Source organism: Aplidium turbinatum, chromosome 11 (assembly GCF_918807975.1).
Source record: "Aplidium turbinatum chromosome 11, kaAplTurb1.1, whole genome shotgun sequence".
In the NCBI taxonomy this organism is placed as follows: Eukaryota; Metazoa; Chordata; class Ascidiacea; order Aplousobranchia; family Polyclinidae; genus Aplidium; species Aplidium turbinatum.
Window position 1 is genome coordinate 875,892 of NC_137482.1, and position 18,261 is coordinate 894,152.

At 41.9% G+C, this 18,261-nt stretch overlaps 1 protein-coding gene across 2 annotated transcripts in view; it reads right to left on the minus strand.

The window, feature by feature from the left end:
- Positions 1-6,224: 6,224 nt before the first annotated feature.
- Positions 6,225-18,261, minus strand: part of LOC145779443 (dynein axonemal heavy chain 3-like) — a 49,700-nt gene continuing 37,663 nt past the window's right edge. For both annotated transcript variants that reach the window (XM_082591035.1, XM_082591036.1), the window contains exons 62-82: positions 18,030-18,224; positions 17,444-17,629; positions 16,901-17,073; positions 16,321-16,488; positions 15,510-15,623; positions 14,937-15,083; positions 14,392-14,554; positions 13,854-14,073; positions 13,479-13,702; positions 13,190-13,305; positions 12,910-13,071; positions 11,894-12,010; positions 11,439-11,576; positions 11,013-11,138; positions 10,581-10,715; positions 10,198-10,436; positions 9,508-9,707; positions 9,175-9,301; positions 8,834-8,922; positions 7,813-8,019; positions 6,225-6,632 (exon numbers count right to left, since the gene is read on the minus strand). In XM_082591035.1, coding sequence (XP_082447161.1) covers positions 6,529-6,632; positions 7,813-8,019; positions 8,834-8,922; positions 9,175-9,301; positions 9,508-9,707; positions 10,198-10,436; positions 10,581-10,715; positions 11,013-11,138; positions 11,439-11,576; positions 11,894-12,010; positions 12,910-13,071; positions 13,190-13,305; positions 13,479-13,702; positions 13,854-14,073; positions 14,392-14,554; positions 14,937-15,083; positions 15,510-15,623; positions 16,321-16,488; positions 16,901-17,073; positions 17,444-17,629; positions 18,030-18,224 — 3,350 coding nt within the window. In that variant the 3' untranslated portion in view covers positions 6,225-6,528. The remainder of the gene's footprint in view (positions 6,633-7,812; positions 8,020-8,833; positions 8,923-9,174; positions 9,302-9,507; positions 9,708-10,197; positions 10,437-10,580; positions 10,716-11,012; positions 11,139-11,438; positions 11,577-11,893; positions 12,011-12,909; positions 13,072-13,189; positions 13,306-13,478; positions 13,703-13,853; positions 14,074-14,391; positions 14,555-14,936; positions 15,084-15,509; positions 15,624-16,320; positions 16,489-16,900; positions 17,074-17,443; positions 17,630-18,029; positions 18,225-18,261) is intronic.

The following is an 18,261-nucleotide window of genomic DNA, read 5'->3' on the forward strand; positions in this document are numbered from 1 at the left end:
AGAAGGATGAAATGTGTCCAGAAAAATACTATTGGCTTGCTTGTATACAATAATATTATCAACACTATGAAATAGTGCTCAATACCAGGCAAATGCCCAATGCCTACCATGCAGAGTGAACCAAGCAAACGTAATATGATAAACTATTATTTAATGTAATGTATATAGTTGCAATTCTGAAAACCTCAATAGCAGACCTAACCAGCTACACCCTTAATGAGATCCTTAGAAGGTTCCCACTAAAATTATATTTTCCAGGTTTTTAGAAGAATATCAACTATGTTTGTTTGATCATGCATGATCGTTGCTTACTTCACAATGCAGATATTAACGACCAGTTTTAGCCTTGATGCTGCGAGTTCGCTGTGGTAGCAAGGATTTGTGCTAGCTTTCAGAACACAGTTCCGTAGTCATGTGCTATGAAGAATGGTGCTGAAGTCAGTGAGTCGGCGTTTAATGCGGCTTTTTTGTTTGGCTTGAGGCTGCTGGCTGTTGAGTATCTGTGTTGTTAGGCATTACTGCTGTGAAATTTTGTTGGATCAATTGATTAATTATAGGTTAGGTGACGTAGTTCTTCCCTTTCGACAGGGTTGTTAAGCTTTGGACTCTGTCTAGTTATGAAAATGGCCTCTTTGAAGCACAATTGTTCCGTGTCGTTTTCTCTGGCAATGATTGTAAATTCAAAGTTCTAAGGCACTGTTGTTGATGATCAAAGACTGAACTTATATCTTGTTTCTTTAGCTTAATTTTACACATGTTTAAGCTTTCATGTTTATATGGGTGCATCTTGCACAAGCGGTACTCGTTGGCACTTTTTTATTTTATTTCAGCTTCATATATAGCCTATATTTTTTACTTATTTTTTAAGCCCTATCCTATTCATATGACTGTGTTACTTCTTTCCTCATGTAAGCTGAAAGGAAGTTTAAGCCTGAAAGTGCCTAGGAGTTAACTTTTCCGTCTCCACATCACGAATGCCAAGTGTTGTGGAGGGCTATAAGAATATGTTACCGCATTTTGAAACAGTTATTTTCTTCAACGTTAACTTCATGTAAAACTCGCATCATTCAGTGTGTGCCCGCTTTTGGAATATGTATCGCATTTCTCATACAGTTAGTGGTGGGCAACTCTTGTAAACTGCACGTTAGTCCAAGATACAGTGCCACGTTGGTTGTCACCAATGTGGCAAAACAAGTATGTTGAAAAGAAATTTGAACTCTTCCTAGATTGTCCATTGTGTGAGCTCTATTAAGAAATGCTTTTCGGACAGTGTTTTGTGAATGATTTGTTATTTTTGACTCAGAATCGTAGACTACATCTCGAGACACCTTCAAAACATGCAGCATTCATGCACCAGTTCGATTGTAAAATTGTCTTATTTGTACCTCTGTGTTCCGTGCTTAACAATATTATTGGAACTGTGATTTTATAGCTTTTACTGTGAAAATAACCTTAAGAGTTGAACATTGTGCAAGTATCGTAGGTGTGTTATGTGAAAATGATGTGAAATATCGATGTGAAATGTTCATGAATGAAGTTCTTTTGATTATGTGCGATACATTCTATCACAACTTATGCAATTTTTACTCGTTATTAAGTCAGTCATCACTTCCAAACCATATCTGTGTTGTTGCTTCAGCTTGCCTTGTCAGTTTGTTTATCTTGTTCCTTATTGTTCTAACCAGGGGCTGGAACTTGTGCATGAGCAAGGTGGACAAGGTCGATTCCTTGCTCAAGCTTCGTTTGGTTTTTGTAGTTGTGTGCTTTTGAATAAATCTTGTACAGTAGTTGTCTGTGTGTTCTCGAGATAGGCGCGACACCAGCGAGTGAGATGCATATCTGTTGCGAGCCAGGTCCATTATCGATGCAGTGCCGCTTTTCACCATGAATATTCTGACAACTCTCGCTCCTCATCCTTGTTTGGCGCAAGGTTTGTTTCAACGTCAAATACGGAGACGGCCGCCGGCGACGTCATTAGGGATTTGATAGGCCCGAGTGTTTTAAGGTTTATGCACAATAGTTTAACCTCCGGATGTTAGATGCTGCCACTAGAGCCGCCCGATAAGTCAGTTGCTGAAGCGCCCGACTTTGTGCACGAAGAAATCTTAAAATCAAACGGCGCTGGGGTGTGCGCTTGAGCTAGGATTGCATTCAGCTGCTCCCAGTGGGCAGTGGCGGCTGGTGAGGTGTGAAAGTGGTGGTGCTGCGGACGGGCGCGCCCCGCCCGCGTCTTCGCCGAAGGCGAGTCGAACGGAGGGGGGTGTGGGGGGGCCTCCCCCAGAAAATTTTGAAAAATGACACTTAATTTGGTGCATTCTGCGTGCATCTTCAGCTCTAAATTGTAATGATAAGATAAGGCTTTTGCGGTTTGAATATTTTCTTTTTGTTGGTTTCGTTGCTGTGTTTTATTTCCACTATATCGTTTCTTTTGTATTTAGACAAGGAAAAATAAATTGAATTTCTGCAGCCATTATTGTGACAGAAAGCGTTGCTAAATACTTTTGCAATGTATTGTTCTGCAACTAATGTAGGTTGGGAAATCGTCAAAGACAATTAATTAACCTTAATCGGTTCTAAAAAACAGTTAAAAAAGAACCAAATAACCAAACCCCAAATATGTAGACAAACATCTTTAAAAATGGACAAATTTTTTGAATTTAGCGATAAAATCACTAATATGGCAACCCTAGGCGCACTGTTCAAGACAGCGCCAAAACCACGAACGTTAGCATTGCCAGACTGATAAACTACGTCATTGTCACGTGACTTCGACTTGGTTTGTTTGCTTTTATGACGCTCGCGCTCAGGCGCAAGGAAAATCACAGCGCCTCGCATAGCGAAGTCATAGCGGTCAAGCTTGAGTAGAAGTCATGTGACAACAAGGTAGTTTCCCTCTTTGAGAAGGCGTCAAGAAAGCGAAAAAGTTGGAAAGGTCTGCTAACTTCAACAAATTTAATTAAAAATCACGACGTGTTTTACGGGCAGAATGAGCCCAAAAAATTGGTGGAGCTGCAGCGCCACAGCACCATTACACGAGCCGCCACTGCCAGTGGGTACAATAATCCAGACAAGATCAAACTTCTTGCCAATCTCGGTAACCGGGTCCAGATCAAAGCTTCTACAAGAATGTGAACTGCTAGGTACAACCTTTCAGAAGTTACTCATTCCCAGGATCAAAGTTCAAAATTAACCAAAGGGATTATTTGAGACGTAACAATAACCAGTGGCGCCGCCAGACCTTCAACATTGGGGGGGCAAAATATTGACAGTGCAAGACAGTAGCATATTCAAAAATTGTGAAAGGAGGGTGTTGACAGCCGGCGGGCAAAGCCCGATAGCGTGTTCGCCGAAGGCGACACTTAGCGGCGGGGGGTCTGGGGGGCCCTCCCCCAGAAAATTTTGAAAAATTACTTTCAGTTTGGTGCATTCTGAGAGCATTTTCAACAAAATTGTGGTTATGAATATTTCTGTAAAATGGTGCTGTCCGGTGGCATAGCAAAAGGATAAAATCATGTTGTCTTGGGCATTTTTCGAAAATAAAGCTAAGTCTCTATGTTTTCTTGTTGCTAATTCCAGACTGAGATATTTGAATGTTTGGTATTGGCAAAACTCGCTCTTTTAATGCAGTTTCGTTTAAAATTAGGCAAACTTTGTTTTAGAAACATACAGGTTGTAGAGGACATACAGACATGTAGGTTGATTGCTTTTGTTTGCGAGATTATTACAGTTTTATTATTTATCAATTTTCTCCTTGGTTGATTTAAAAAACGATCTTATTCCGGTAAGTCACTAACTTTTATGCTCTGAAGTCAACCCAAAGTTTAGAAAATGTAACCTCATAGAGGTCATACATCTTGATGAGTGTCAAACAAAAAGCTTTGAGACAATGAAGTTACTTTAGGCTATTTTTGATATATTCAAGTTTTGTATAACGAATAGCTGTTTAGATATTAATCTAGATCGAACAAGCGATCTCAGCAGTTGCAGATGGCTTGCATCCTTGCACAGTTTGACGAGAAACTACATCATAGGCTACAACATTTCTTGTAAACAATGTATTAACATCCGTAAATTCAATTTGAAAGGTTGAAACCCCCGAACCCCCCTCCCTTGGCTACGCCACTGGTGCAAGACATGCAAGACAGTGGTATATTATTTAATTTTTCTTGTTTTTTACCAGGGCTGGAAAAAATGTTTAGCTTCCCGGAAATCTGTTTTTTAGAGAAAAAATTTCCCGCGGCTTACAATCACGATAATGAGAACCTTATATTTTACTGATCTCCGGAGCTGACGTAAACCTTAAAAGTCATGTCGACATATTCTTGATGCCCCCCTTATCGAAAATTGTTCTTTGTAATACCGCTTTGAAGGAGGATTACGACTATGAACAAAAGAATAAATTTTAAACTTCATTTTGAATTGAAAAGACATGACGTAATGTCTTCCAACCTTAGTTATATATTTTTTCATTACGTAACGCCTTGTAGGAATAAATTGAAAATCAGTATGATCACTCAAAATGAAAGCAATGGGACCACGAATCCTCACTAAACCAATCAATCAATGGTCTTGTTGCACTGAAGATGACAACCTTATATTTCACTGATCCCCGGAGCTGACGTAAACCAGGCATAGATCTGTTGACTCAATGCAAACCCTTTGAAGGTTGGGAGGGGGCTGTCAATTCAACTTTTTTGTATCAACAGTTGTATCTCTAAAACCACTGAGGCTGCGACTACGAGATTTCTTGACTTTTCCTAACTTTTTTTCACCTCTATTGAGCTGAAATTTTGAGCGAATAAAGGTTATAAATTGAAGATATAAGGCATTTCTCAGCATATCCTCTGAAATATTTCATATTCTATTGTGAAACATTTTCCCACCAGCTGGATGAAAGTAGCCTAATTAATTTGGCCCATGTCTAGTTAATCCTAACTGTTTCACAGCGTGAAGGGCATTGGCTGTATGTAAAATAATGTAAAAAAAATTAATCACAACATTACTATGCACGTTCTTCATTACTCTACCAAAAAATAATGTGTAAACTCACGCTACAAATTACATTCATAAGTGACCTCAACATTTCAACGTATATGAGCAGTCCTAAAATTCACATAGTTTTAATTTTCGGATATGCTCAGCGTGAATAATTTTACAAAGTGAATCCCAAATTTTGAAACCGTGCCAAAAAGATATCACTCCTAAAGCATAAGAAGAATTGACAGCCTCCCCCCCCCAAACTGAGCAAGACTCCAGGAGCCCAACCTTCTAAGGGTTAAAAGTCATGTCGACTTATTCTTGATGCCCCCTTATCGAAAATTGTTCTTTGTAGTACCGCTTTGAAGGTGGATTACGACTATGAACAAAAGAATAAATTTTAAACTTCATATTTGTATTGAAAATACATGACGTAATGTCTTCCAACCTTATCACATTTTTTTCATTACGTAATATTTACCACCACCAAACCACTTTTGACAATCGAATTTGTTAATTTATTATTCGGTAAAATGTTTAGACGATGTCACGTCATTACGCTGATTTGAGATATAATTTCATTCATGACGTCGTATGGATCAAAAACTTTTACAAGTTTTATACTCTGCTGAGATTAAAGAAGAAACATAAATGATAAATATTGGAGAAATTGAGTCTCCTTTACAACTTCAGAATCGAACAACTCAAAACTGCTGAAACAAAACGTTTTGCGTAAGTGAAAGAATCACTGCAAGCAACCAATGCCAAAATGCGCGCGGAAGAAGTCATGGGAGTGTGAGGTATCAAAATTTTAACAGGTTGTTATCTTTTACATCAATGTGACGTTAGTTAAAACTTTAAAAAGTCTATATCTTTGCTTCTGTAGAAAATCTTTTAATTTACTGTACAATTTAGTCATAAGGTTTTCCATACTTTTTTTAAGGAGAGAGCTTTTACCCCCCCCCCCCCCCCCTTGCAACTTGACTTGACTTACTTGAGGTTGGGATCCAAATATTAAAAAAAAAAATTAATATGTATTAATAAAAAAAAAAATTAAAAATATGATGCCCAAAACATTGGGGGGGCAGCTGCCCCGCCTGCCCCCCCCCTGCCGGCGCCACTGACAATAACCCAATCAATGGGATTATTCCAGACAGCAAAACCCGCCGTTTTTACATTGATTCAACAGATTTTGCTGTCTGGGATCACATCTGCAACGCAAGTATCGTGACGTCAACAAGAAGCGCCATGTCCATTGTTCAGTCGGCATCGAGAGCTCAGAAACTTAATCACAAAATATAAGTTTACAAAGCTAGATTGTTGGTTTATTAGACAACAAGATATCGCTCCAACACTCATCGAACATGTTCATTCCACACAGTGTGTTGCAGGCTTCAATAAATACAAAACATTTAACAGGAATGAGCACAGTGTCTACTAACAAAAATTGTGCAAGCAAAAAACTCCAACACTAAAAGAAATCGCGCCACTTTTCAACAATACGTAATAATGTACAAAAACTAAACATTGATGCCCTGACGAGGCAAGTCGTCAGTCATCGAGCTGGCACAAAATTGCGACTCCGCGGTTCACCCAATGGCTCTTTGGTTTGTCGGTTAAGAGCTCCATCATCATGACGAAGTTGGTGGAATGACCTACAAAGTTTTCATTGATTCAACGTTTGCAGACGTTATGGTTAACCAACTTGCGAGTGGCTATCACAAGATGATTTCACATGCAAAGGTAAGAAACGTTGGGACCAGCGAACTTGCTTCAAAGCAAAACTCTTCGGATTTTGAGAGCTGAGGTGATGCGACCACTCCTTGCGTCGGACTACCGGGGTTATAATCATAACGCTTGGTGTAAAACTTGTGTTGTTACATGGCGCTATCGAAACAAATAGATTAACTTATTACAAAACGCTGTGACAAATTATCTTCGCACTGATGTCAAGTCAAGTCAAGTCAATTTATTTTGTTTTAACAGCGCCATATATTAACAAATAATCAGAGTAAAATGTAATTGTCAAAACAATGCATTGTACAACTGTTGGTTAGATTATGGCGCAATCAGGATGGTAGCGAAAGACCATAAGCAGTCATCTAGTCAGCCACCACCCCATCACAGTAAATCTAACTACACATTCATACACACTAGTGTGCAGAGGCAGGCACACTACTTCATTGAATAAAAAGAGTTCGCCACTGAGATTGAAAAACAACTACTGTTGGTTTGAATCTGCATTCTCAGACTGAGTAAGCCGAGGATGAAGATTCAAACCAACGAGCAACGACCAAGAATTGACCAACCACCAATAATTAGTGATTGTGTGCTATAATAGGCTACAGCACTTGCGAAAGTTTTCCTGAAATAACGAGGAAAAACGTGGATACCACCACCGAATTGCAACAATTTTTATGTGAAGCATACAAAAACAGGGCAATTTGATACTAATAACTGTAGAGAACAAATATTAATAAGTAACTTACGATATGATGATATAGGCCTACTGTAAAGGTAAGTTATCCTTTGTATTGAGCACTTAAGGTACGCATGTATATTCATGTAACAGTTGGTTTTTGAGATTTTTTTTAAAGCAATGGAACGGTAAATCTTTTACATCGTGTGAAATTTCACTCCACACTTGCACACACAAGAAATGGAGTGTTTTTTTGCCAAAGTTTGTTTCAAACCTGGGAAGAAAAAATCTGGTTTTAGCAACAAAAATGTAAGTTATTGAAAGTTTGCGCTGATGACGCAAAGTAAATGTGACGTCACGCTGATCAACGAGTGAAAAGTGACGTACCCAGGGGTAGACGATCAAAAAGCACTCACCTGTGGTAGACAGCGTGCCACGACGCGCGCTTGTCTTGTAGACCGGACACGTGTACGTTGCCTTGGAAACAAACTTTGAACTCTCTCCTGGCTGCAACCACATGACTGGGAGGCTGTCAAATAAGTTCTTGGGTTGTGACTCCCCCATCATCATGTTGCCACGGTCCCACCGCGCCCCCTCTAGGAAGAGGCCACGAATGTACACCCCTGAATAGAAGGGAATTTGAGTGAAACCTCCTCATTTGTTTTCATAACAAGATCCAGTTTATTGGCAGCAACAAATTTAAGAATCGGATCGACTCAGTGAATCGAAGATACAAAATTTCTGGCGCTTTCGCCTCAGCAGACACAACCCACCAATGAGCTCAAAGATCGGAGGAACCAACATCGCCGTATGGAACAACCACTGACTTGTAGAAAATAATGTCAGCACACACATCTCTCATGTGGCCATTTATATCCTCGGACTGAGAAAGTGGCCCCTTAAGCTTATACTTCTTTCGCATAGCCTACTTGTAGATGTGTGAATCATTAAAGTATGCCAATACCAACACCGTCGATGAAAATGATGCCAGCACACACACATCTCTCACGTAGCCATCTATATCCTCGGATTGAGAAAGTGGCCGCTTAAGCTTATAGGCTACTTGTTTCGCATACTTGTAGATGTGTGAATCATCAACGCATGCCTGGTCACCTAGGCAGACAGTTCAACGTTTTCTCACTTGTGAAGAAAGGGGCGTTCTTCCCGGCTATCAGCACGAGGCTGAGCACTCACTAGTACAGCGAGCAGTTGCGATTCGCTAACCATAACGGTGTAGCTTCCACGCTAGCCATTCAGACCATCCAATCAACGCTGTCAATTCTTGCTACAAATCGGCTGCCGAGAAACATATCGTTTTCTCACTTGTTGGTGGGTGCACTATTTCATCCATTATAAGGTGCAACTAAATAAAGAGACCCCGACTGGCAACAATAAGCACGCGGTTGCTACGATTGTAGACTACTGATGTCATCATACCGTCATCCGGCTTGTCGTCGACTTCATCTTCGTTTTCAAAGGGGAGGACTTCGAACTCGAACCCGATATGGTCGATGGGGATGGTGTACCTGGGGGGGATTAGTTGAAGATCAAGCTTTGCATTGAGAGACAAGTTTTATTGCAAAATATTAATTTTATATTATAAAAATTCAAAGCTAGCAGGTTTGAATGAAGCCTTGGTGCAATTTCATGCCGAAGTTCAGTGTGTGGATGGCTGAGGGGGAACTGCATCGGTTGGTGAACCTGGGATCTTAAAGAAACGATCCAAATGTTGATTCAACATCAAAACACGTCTAATCAACGTTCGAGGAAATACTCACTTCCTGGCGTAGTTCTGTGAGGCCCCAGTGAGGAAGGACTGGGTGAAGTAGAACCCGGATATCCAGAAGACGTGAGGAATCCCATCCCTGATCCAATCGTTGAAGAACTGGAGACGGGCGAGTAAGTCTGGAAAGCAGAGATTATGGAACTTTGGACAATGTTCTGGTCCACAGCTTCTTGAAGAACAAGTGGACAGTGACGACAGAACGCACGTTACAATGAATGACGAAGATATGTGGAATGATATTAATTATTACTTCATAATCTACCTTGACCTGATGTCTTCACGTGGCCAACACACAATAGTCTACGTCACAATAAGCGACCCCCACCTGTGATATAACTTCCCAGGGGCTTCAAGGAGGGGTAGGACTTGGAGGCCCACATGACGGGTACTTTCCCAATCAGCATGGAGGTGAAAACCTCTTCGAGCTCGGAGGACATGACAACCAGTCCCTTGATGGCTTTGCGGAGGTTCACCAGACTGGAGCGGACCACACTGATTAGACGGTTGAACCGGATCAGCTCTTGCCTGTGATAAAGCTAAACTATGAAGTCATTGGTTCGATGGCGCTTCCACTGCAGCTTAATTTGTTTATCATTACTTTTGTAAATGATTTGCTACTTGCAATTTAAATAAAAAAAAATCTTTTTATGAAATGCAATAATTATTATTAAAAACCTTTCCGAGCAGATCAATTTGTTGAAGTACGAGATTGACTTTGTTAGCAGCAACCGACTCAGTGGTTTGATTGGCAGCCTCTGAACCGGTAGACATCGGTTCGACACCGCGTCGGGTCACACCAAAGACCTTATAAAAATGGCACTAAATCTCATTCCTGCCCAACAGTGAGCGGGGTTTAGGACATGTGCTCGGCTTGAGCCGGTACTGGTTCGCTGAATGCATTGTATGTCTTGGAAATTAAACCCAGAGCAAACGCTATTTCTTCAACAATGGTCGTTTGTGTGGCCACGGTCATGACAATCAAGTTGGATGATAAACTTTTTAATAGAAAACCAACCGAAGCACTGTGTTCATGGACTCGTCGTATACGACCGGATACTTCTTCATCACGGACTCCATGTCGAAGTCAGGAGGAAGCTTGGTCAGAATGTCGGCCGCTAGATCATCGATGACCTCCTCTGAAGATTTTCCTCCACCTCCGGATTGCCTGGGAAGAGTCAGGAGAATTCCATCAAAGAGCTGAAGAGTCTCCTGGTTGTCTTTGGTAATATCCGCGTTCTCATGGAGCCCAAACACCTGGATGGAAAGTCACGTGACCATCTGGTTTTGTCATTATTAGTGACGTAATTTCGCGTCCACTTCGAGGATAAACTGTTTGCGTCGCTGAGTCACCATCTACAAATACTAGACGGGCGTGTAAGAAGAAAACTCCTAACTCACTTCTGGGTGGGGTACAAGGGGTAATTCCCTGATATAGTCCAGGTAGGACTGGTAGGGGCCGTCTGGGGGGGAGTAGTACATCTTGCTGGGAGAGAACGAATAGGTGTCGTCTGTCACTATCTTTTCCACGTATACCTTCAACGAACAGTAGGATTAGACTTAGTAGACAATAGATACATGCAGCATTACGTCATAATGCCGCTCGCTATTGCATCTTCTTGATCTGGTAGGATCCACAATCCACATGCTATGTCGATCCTACCATCTTGAACAGAAACAACTTCCACAAAGTTGTCGATTACAAGATCTCTTTAAACAATAGACAAATAAAATTGACCATTGTTACATCATAACGCACGACAGGCGGGCAGTTCGTAGTGACGTAGCAATGACGTCGTGTCAGTCGCTAAGCAACGAACGTGAGGGACTTACAATTGAAAGCAGCGAGAGAAGAAGTCTCCGATCCTTGTCGTCAGTGACTCTCCCCCCGTAGTTGCACTCCCCCGTGAGGTAGGTTAGCGCCACTAGCGGAAGCTCTTCGTACTCGTTCAAAAACATCTGTAAAATGATTATGACGTCATTTAAGGGCACAATGGAAGATCTGTGGGGGTCTTAGAAGGAAAATCTCCCTCATTTTTCAGGGGAGCCACACGAGTTTTTTTTCATTGATTGCAGATTAAACTTGAAAAATGTTGTCAATCTAACCTAAATGGTCAACGTTCGTCATTGACTTGAGTGTAGGGAGTTCGTGGTAAGCACGGGAAACTCCCAAATGGAGCTATTTGAAACTGAAGAACTTCTTAATGAAGAACTCATCAAACCACAATCGTTTCACCCAACCACACCCCAGTATCGCACCTGCAACTGCCTCATACTGATCCTCAAATCCGACTCATTGAACTCGTAGGGAATGTTCCATCCGAGAGGACCAAACTTCCGCCTCTCTTGCACCATCGCGTGGAAGAAGCACAACCCGAATAATAACTTCCGCCATTCCTGTCGATGACGTCACAACAGACGAATGATCAGTTACTCGGAAAAATGCGTTGGACAATCACTGAAGCGGAACGCACAAAAGACACAAAGAAAACAATCAAAATATAACACATTGAATATGCCCGAGCTCACAGCAACCTGGTCAGTAACACGTCAGATGAGAGCCTTTGTACGAAGCTCGGAAGGGCGCCGGTTTAACACCATGCTAGAGCAGGCGGTTGTGTCAACGGCAAGTCAAACAATGGCACGCTAGTAAGTTGGCACGGACTAGCTTCCTTGGCTTTCCGTTCATAACCTAATTATTCACTCACGATTACCTTGGGTTTGTTGCAGGCCTCAAAGAAAGTGGGGTCGGATATCGGGTCGTTCAGGTAGGATCGAAGAAGGTTCGCTCTCAGCCCCTTGGGGGGTTCGTTTGTCATTTTCACTCCGTTCTGTGACGTCACAATCACATATATTACACATCAATGAAAGTTGAATGAATCGAACGCGGATTGCTTATTTAGGGAAAGAGCATCGCGCGTTGTTAACAGTCAGCAGCAAGGAAGATGGGGCTTGGTGGGAGTTGAGAAACTTTTTAAAAAAATATATTTTACATATTTCCAAATAATTTTTACAGTCAAACGTTTTCGGCTTAAATTAAGCCCTCATCAGGAATCTGAAAATATTGTAAGAAATGCAAAAAAACTCAACTTCTTAGAACCGTAATAACTCTGTACAAGGCTCATTGGTAGAGATGCGGTCCATGAGGGATTATGTGCAAAATCACTGACAGATACTTGTAAGACATATACAACCAAGCAACCACACGGCATTTAACATAATGGATTAAAATTGAACATAAACTATAAGCTACAAACGTTTTCGGCCATACACACGTTAGCCCTTATCAAGTAACAAAAAATAACTGCTTATCATATCTACAATGAAAATGAATAACTGATCTAAACACTGAATTGAGATACTTGAGATACTGAATTGATAAAAATTGAATTGAGATACTTGTAAGACCAACAACAGTCTTGTATAGTGTGGCAGATGTTTTCACAAAAAGTCTTGTGAAGCCAAAATCAATATATGATCATCACACGATAGATTCAACATGATCCAACTGATGCACTTCTCATGTTGGGAAGGTGGTAAAAAAGGGATAAAATATCGCTACTTCTTTTTGTGAAAGCGCCTTACATAAATGAAGGATTATTATTATTGATGATGTCATAATCGTTCTTCCAGCAACGCTCTGCAAACATAAGAAAGTGGCATCGCGCTATATTTCGGACCCGAAGGTCCAAGGTTCGAACCTTTGACCAGGCATTGTAAAACAACCCACCTGTAGAATGGGCACTGGGAACTTCTCGGATGGGTAGCTGGTGAGCCACAACCGGAAGTCCTTGTGTGTGTTCTCAGGGACAATCACTTCCTCACAAATCTTCTCAAGCACCGACATCCAGCTGGTTGCTAAGTGACAGTTCTGCAGGACGACCCATGTTCCCTAGGGAGGTGAAAAGTAAATTATTAATCAACAGAATGACACTTTTTCCTCACAACCGACCACGTCATCATAAGAATCTGTACATTTGTATTGTTGCAGTTGTACACGTCACAAATACCTTGAGTGTTGCGTCATCAATCATCTTCTGTGCGATGGGGCCCTGTCCCTGCCCCAGTGATATGGTCCCGATGCCGTCGCCCCCAAAGCCACGGTCGTCGGCGAACTTCAGCAAACCTGGACAATGAAAGCGAGTTAAACACTACGCAGCGATTCGTTTCGGATGACATAAACTTAATGACGATCCAACCAGCGATTGGTCGCTTTCAACAGCCGATTGATTGATGACGTGCTTAGTTGAGTTGCAACTTGCTTAGTTGATGGGAAATCAAGGACTGCTCAGGACTCACCTGCCATGGGATCAGCGCCGGGGGAGAGCACAAAAATCAAGGGGGTGCAACATGTGGAGTCATTGTATGACCCCGCCAGGTCAAAGGTTGGGGGTTCAATAAAGACCCTCCCCATTTCGTCGACGATGTAATCCTGCACAGCTGGGACAACCTTGTCTGGCCGGATGCAGCGGAGGACCACCATGCGATCTAGTCCGGTCAACAAATTCCACTTATCAGGGAGTCTGGAGGAAAGATGAGAAGAAATTGATTCAGGTTCAAATCAGACTTTTTCTAGGAGAAACTTAAAAATCATGTCATTCAATTGCAAGGGATCAACAACTTATGTCAATCAACAACAAACTGAAACATATCAACGAAAAATTGCTGACTCACGGATCGGAGTGGGGAGATGCTGAGTCATAGACTGCCTGCCACTTCCGGATGTTGGACTTGAAGTGATCCATCAAACCTTTTAAGTTAGGGAGGTTGGAGGCCCGAACCACTTCGGACCAGGCCTTGTCCTGCAGCCACTCAGGGGCGGGGTTGGGGAAAGGATTTTCAAGGGCCACTCCACCAGTTAGGAAGAAACGCCACACCTCGTCATCAATTCGACCTGACGTAACAAACAAGCGCGTGATCAGTCATGCATGACAAGCACCGAGCGGGTGCCATCAAGGCTTCAGCAGAATTCACCGCAAAGCCATTGTGACGCAACGCCAAACTATGCATTTCATCACAGAATTTTCCGGAAACCATTCAGTGCAGTTGCGCGGATTATGTGCATCTTGTCTTAGTAACATCTCCCACCATCCACGCAGGTCATCATCTCTATGAGTCGCTATAGATCGGCAATTCATCCCGGCACCAACACGATGAGTCGTCAATTTGATTTATAAATTAATTTGCTGACTCATCAGATCTGCGGCTATACCTTTGCTCGTCTGCAGGGCGACAGTGAGGACGAATGAGAAGAGAAGTTTGTCCTTTTCGAATAGAGATCTACAGACGTTGTTGTAGATGCTGACGGTGAAGTGCTCATTCAAGTTCTCAATCCGCTCCTCCAAGTCATCCGACTTCTGGCTGTTCTCTATCGACTGTGACGCAATAAGGAAAGGATTCAAATAACGATTGGTGGGTTGAGATGGAGTTTAATTTGTATATTTGCCATTAATTTTTAATTTCTTGTGACATTATTTAAATGTTTATCGAAAAATGAGTGCAACAAAAATTACAACTAAAATAACAAAAGTGAATTGCGAAAAATTTCTTCAGAAAAAAATTGATAAAAACCAAGCGATTTTTTTTATTGATCAGTAATGCTTGATAACTTGTATTTTTTATTTAGAGTTAGCTCTCCACCGTCAACGTGGTTTCCTCAATATCTTATTCAAACAGAATTGATTCTTTGCTTGATTGGTAATTGTACAAGTGATGAAAATGTTTGGAAAAACCTGACCACCAAGCTATCCTCCTCACCATCAGGTAGAGGTTGATGAACCACGTAAGGGAGTATTGGTACATGGGCTCGATGCTGGCAAGATCCGAGATGCAGAAGAAAAGGACGGCAGAGTGGATGGAGACAGGTTTGTATCCGTTGCGGGTTTCATCGATTTGTTGCTCCGTCTGTGGATGAAAGTGCGAAAGTCAATGCGCGGTCGATCAGAAGGATGAAGAGGTACAGGATTGTGCACGTATGTACAGTACATAGTAGGTCTGGGTGAATCGATGAACGAAGCAACACAAACTAAAACAAGTCAAACAATGGGCCATGACGTGTCTAAGGATTCAGTTTCACTGAGAGTCATTGATGTTAAAGAATATTTTCATTGTGATGGAATCGCGTATTAATCACAAATCCAAAGCCACATCAACTGCTTGATGACGTCAATTAAATGACAATGTTCTTGCTATCTGCTCCAGGGCGCACCATGCGAGCTGTCGATGGAAATCAAACCTCACTCATCGCGACTGACTATGACAACAGAATGATTTATTTCTAAATTTATTTTTTTTAATTTATTTTCTCGAGATGCGACATTTTCTCTTAACCTCCGATGCAATCTCTTGCTTGGCCGAGATCTCCTCCGATAGGGTCTTGGAGGAGGAAAGAACTTGAATAGCAGTTTCATCCTCTAGGATGTTGCCCTCCGAGGAAGACAGAACCTGAACAAAAAGTTGAAGATAACGAGGAAGAGTAAGCGGATAAGAACACGCGTAATAGAGAACACCAATAATGACGTCACAACAGTGAGCACTCGAGCCTCCAGTGAGAATTACGCAATAACTTTACATAATTTTGTCAACATGCTTTTCATGTCACCACTGATGTTCAGTGAGCTTTGCTACTATGCTTTCCAATATCATCGTAATCAGGGGCGCACACAGGAAAGCTTATGGGGGTGTTGCATGCGGTCACGCAAAGCTATGGCAGCCTACCTTTACTGGCAGAAACGAAAGTAGGCCTATAATGGGCCACAAACATGTAGGCCTGTCATTGTACTATAATCTGGACTACAAAACTGTCGCTTAAGCTTCACCAACGTTACGCTTTAGAGTTAAACATCGTAAATTTGTGATTTAGTGGACAATGCAATATCTGCAACCCACTGTCCGCAAAGACTGCATGCGATGTTTGGTCGTTTTTTTTTTTGTGGAGTATTATGTCTTTTCATAGGAGTCACGCTAAGATTGACCTTCAAAACCCCTCGTGTATTGGTAGTTGAGACTAGCAAATATCGTGGAGGCATTCTTGCTGGAAACATATCAGCAAGATTGTATGCAAATGAGCTGACGTCACAAACAATATGTCGCGCGCGTTGTGAAAATAAGTTCAGATTAGAAGTCGGGAAGACAAACTGACTTTTAATATTTTGTCTTCAATGGTTTTCAATTGGCGCTTGTTCTCTGCTCCCTCCAGGATCAACTCGTTCTTCTTCTGCTCCAACTCCGGCTTCTCCTTGGCGGCAACGATGCCGAGGAGCTGATCTTGAAGTCCGAGAGGAGTGATCATGAAGTTGACCAGGCACACCTGTAAAAGTTGTAAGAGGAGCCGGAGAATCAAATATGATCTCTGGGAAGGTTTGAGTTCAGACACTGAGTTCAGATCGAGTCCAGACTCGCACACACAATTCCGCCCAACACGACAACTACACGTTGGATCAGCCGATTAGCCCCAGAGAGGGTTCGTCAACAAATCGAAATACTATATAAATTTAATGGAGCCAGAACAATGTTCAAATAAATAACTGAATCCAGGTGTGATATTGGCTTTGTATGCTTGTGATCTCAACGAAGTGAATTCCCTGGTAAACATCTATGATCCAAAATCAAAAACTCCAGTGTAGGCTACTTTGAAAGAAACTATTTAAACGATTTGCAAAGCTTTCATATAGAGGACGTTTCAGTGATCGTCAATGTAGGTTTTGTGACCTCCATCCTACCTTGACGGATATCTCAGGGAGGTAGTGGGGATTCCTCAGACTGGTGGTCATGTAAAATTTAAAGTCTTGGGAGTATTCAATCGTGTTGTCCCCTAGCTTAATGTACTCCACCCCCTGCTGCTTGTAAGTCTGCTTCAGAAGAACAGTTTCCAAGATAGCGTCCAACTCCTCGCCTGGGGAAGTATAGAACAATGACGTCACCGTGATTTAATTGTTTTAAGGTCGGATACACCAGAAGCCAATCATTTAGGTGACCGGTTGAACTAACCGTATAAGTTAATCCAGGATTTGTTCGTAAGAAATTCGTCGGTAATCGGCAATTCTAATCAGTGGATTACGGTTAATGCTTAAGGAAAGATCAGTTAGCGGATTAAGGTGCTTGATGTATCGACTTGCTTAATCAGCAAGTGATTCATTGTTGGTGGATCCAACCTTTAAAGTGAAAATCACGGTAAACAGCAACAGCAAATGTAATGATATTTTATTACGATTACATTACATCAATGGCTGAGTCACAGCCTTCAAACCCCCACCAGCCGATACCTAAATTCTCCAGGAGCACTGGGTATCCAAACTGGATGCAGTTCTCCAGATTCCTGATGTAGGTGGGGTCAGAAAGTTTGAGGACGGTGAGCCTGTTCCCCTTCTCCATGTTCTTGATCCACTTGTTGGCCTGCCCCTGGGGGTCGATCATGAGAGGCCAGCGACGGGAGTTACTCACAACGATCCCTGAGGAAGCAAGTCAGTTTTAATCAGGTGACGTTTGACTGTTTCGTCACAGTGCAGGTAATTGGTGACACAATAATTCGTAGTCAATGAAGTTATTTTGAAAGTCTTTGATGACGACAAACCTTATTAGTTATTGTTATCCACTGCGGGTTATCCATTATACAATAACACAACTCTGGTTTGATGCCAGATTGAACGGGATGTCAGAAAACTCCCGCTTACTTTGGTCACGAGTTTTTATGAAGTAAAGTATTTAAACTTTAGTTCATGTGCTCCACCAAGTGTTGGAGAAATTACTCTTATCCATCGACTAGGGGGCACCAAAGCATGTCAGCAAATACAATTTCATTGGAATAACCAAATTCACGAGTTTCCCGATGATTAATTTGTGGCAACATACCATTGTCCACTGAGAACGAATCGACTGGCAACCCTGCAATCTGCCAGTCCCGGATCTGGACCGGATCCCCAAGCGTGTTGGTGAGGAGGAAGGTATCGGAACATGGAATTTCCACCCCACGACAAGAGCTCTGCCAGTTGTCCACGCAGTCATTGCGGAAGTCGACGGTGAATGGGCCGAGATAAGCCACAGTGCCTGAAAATATACAAAATTGTTAATCAACGAAACTTCA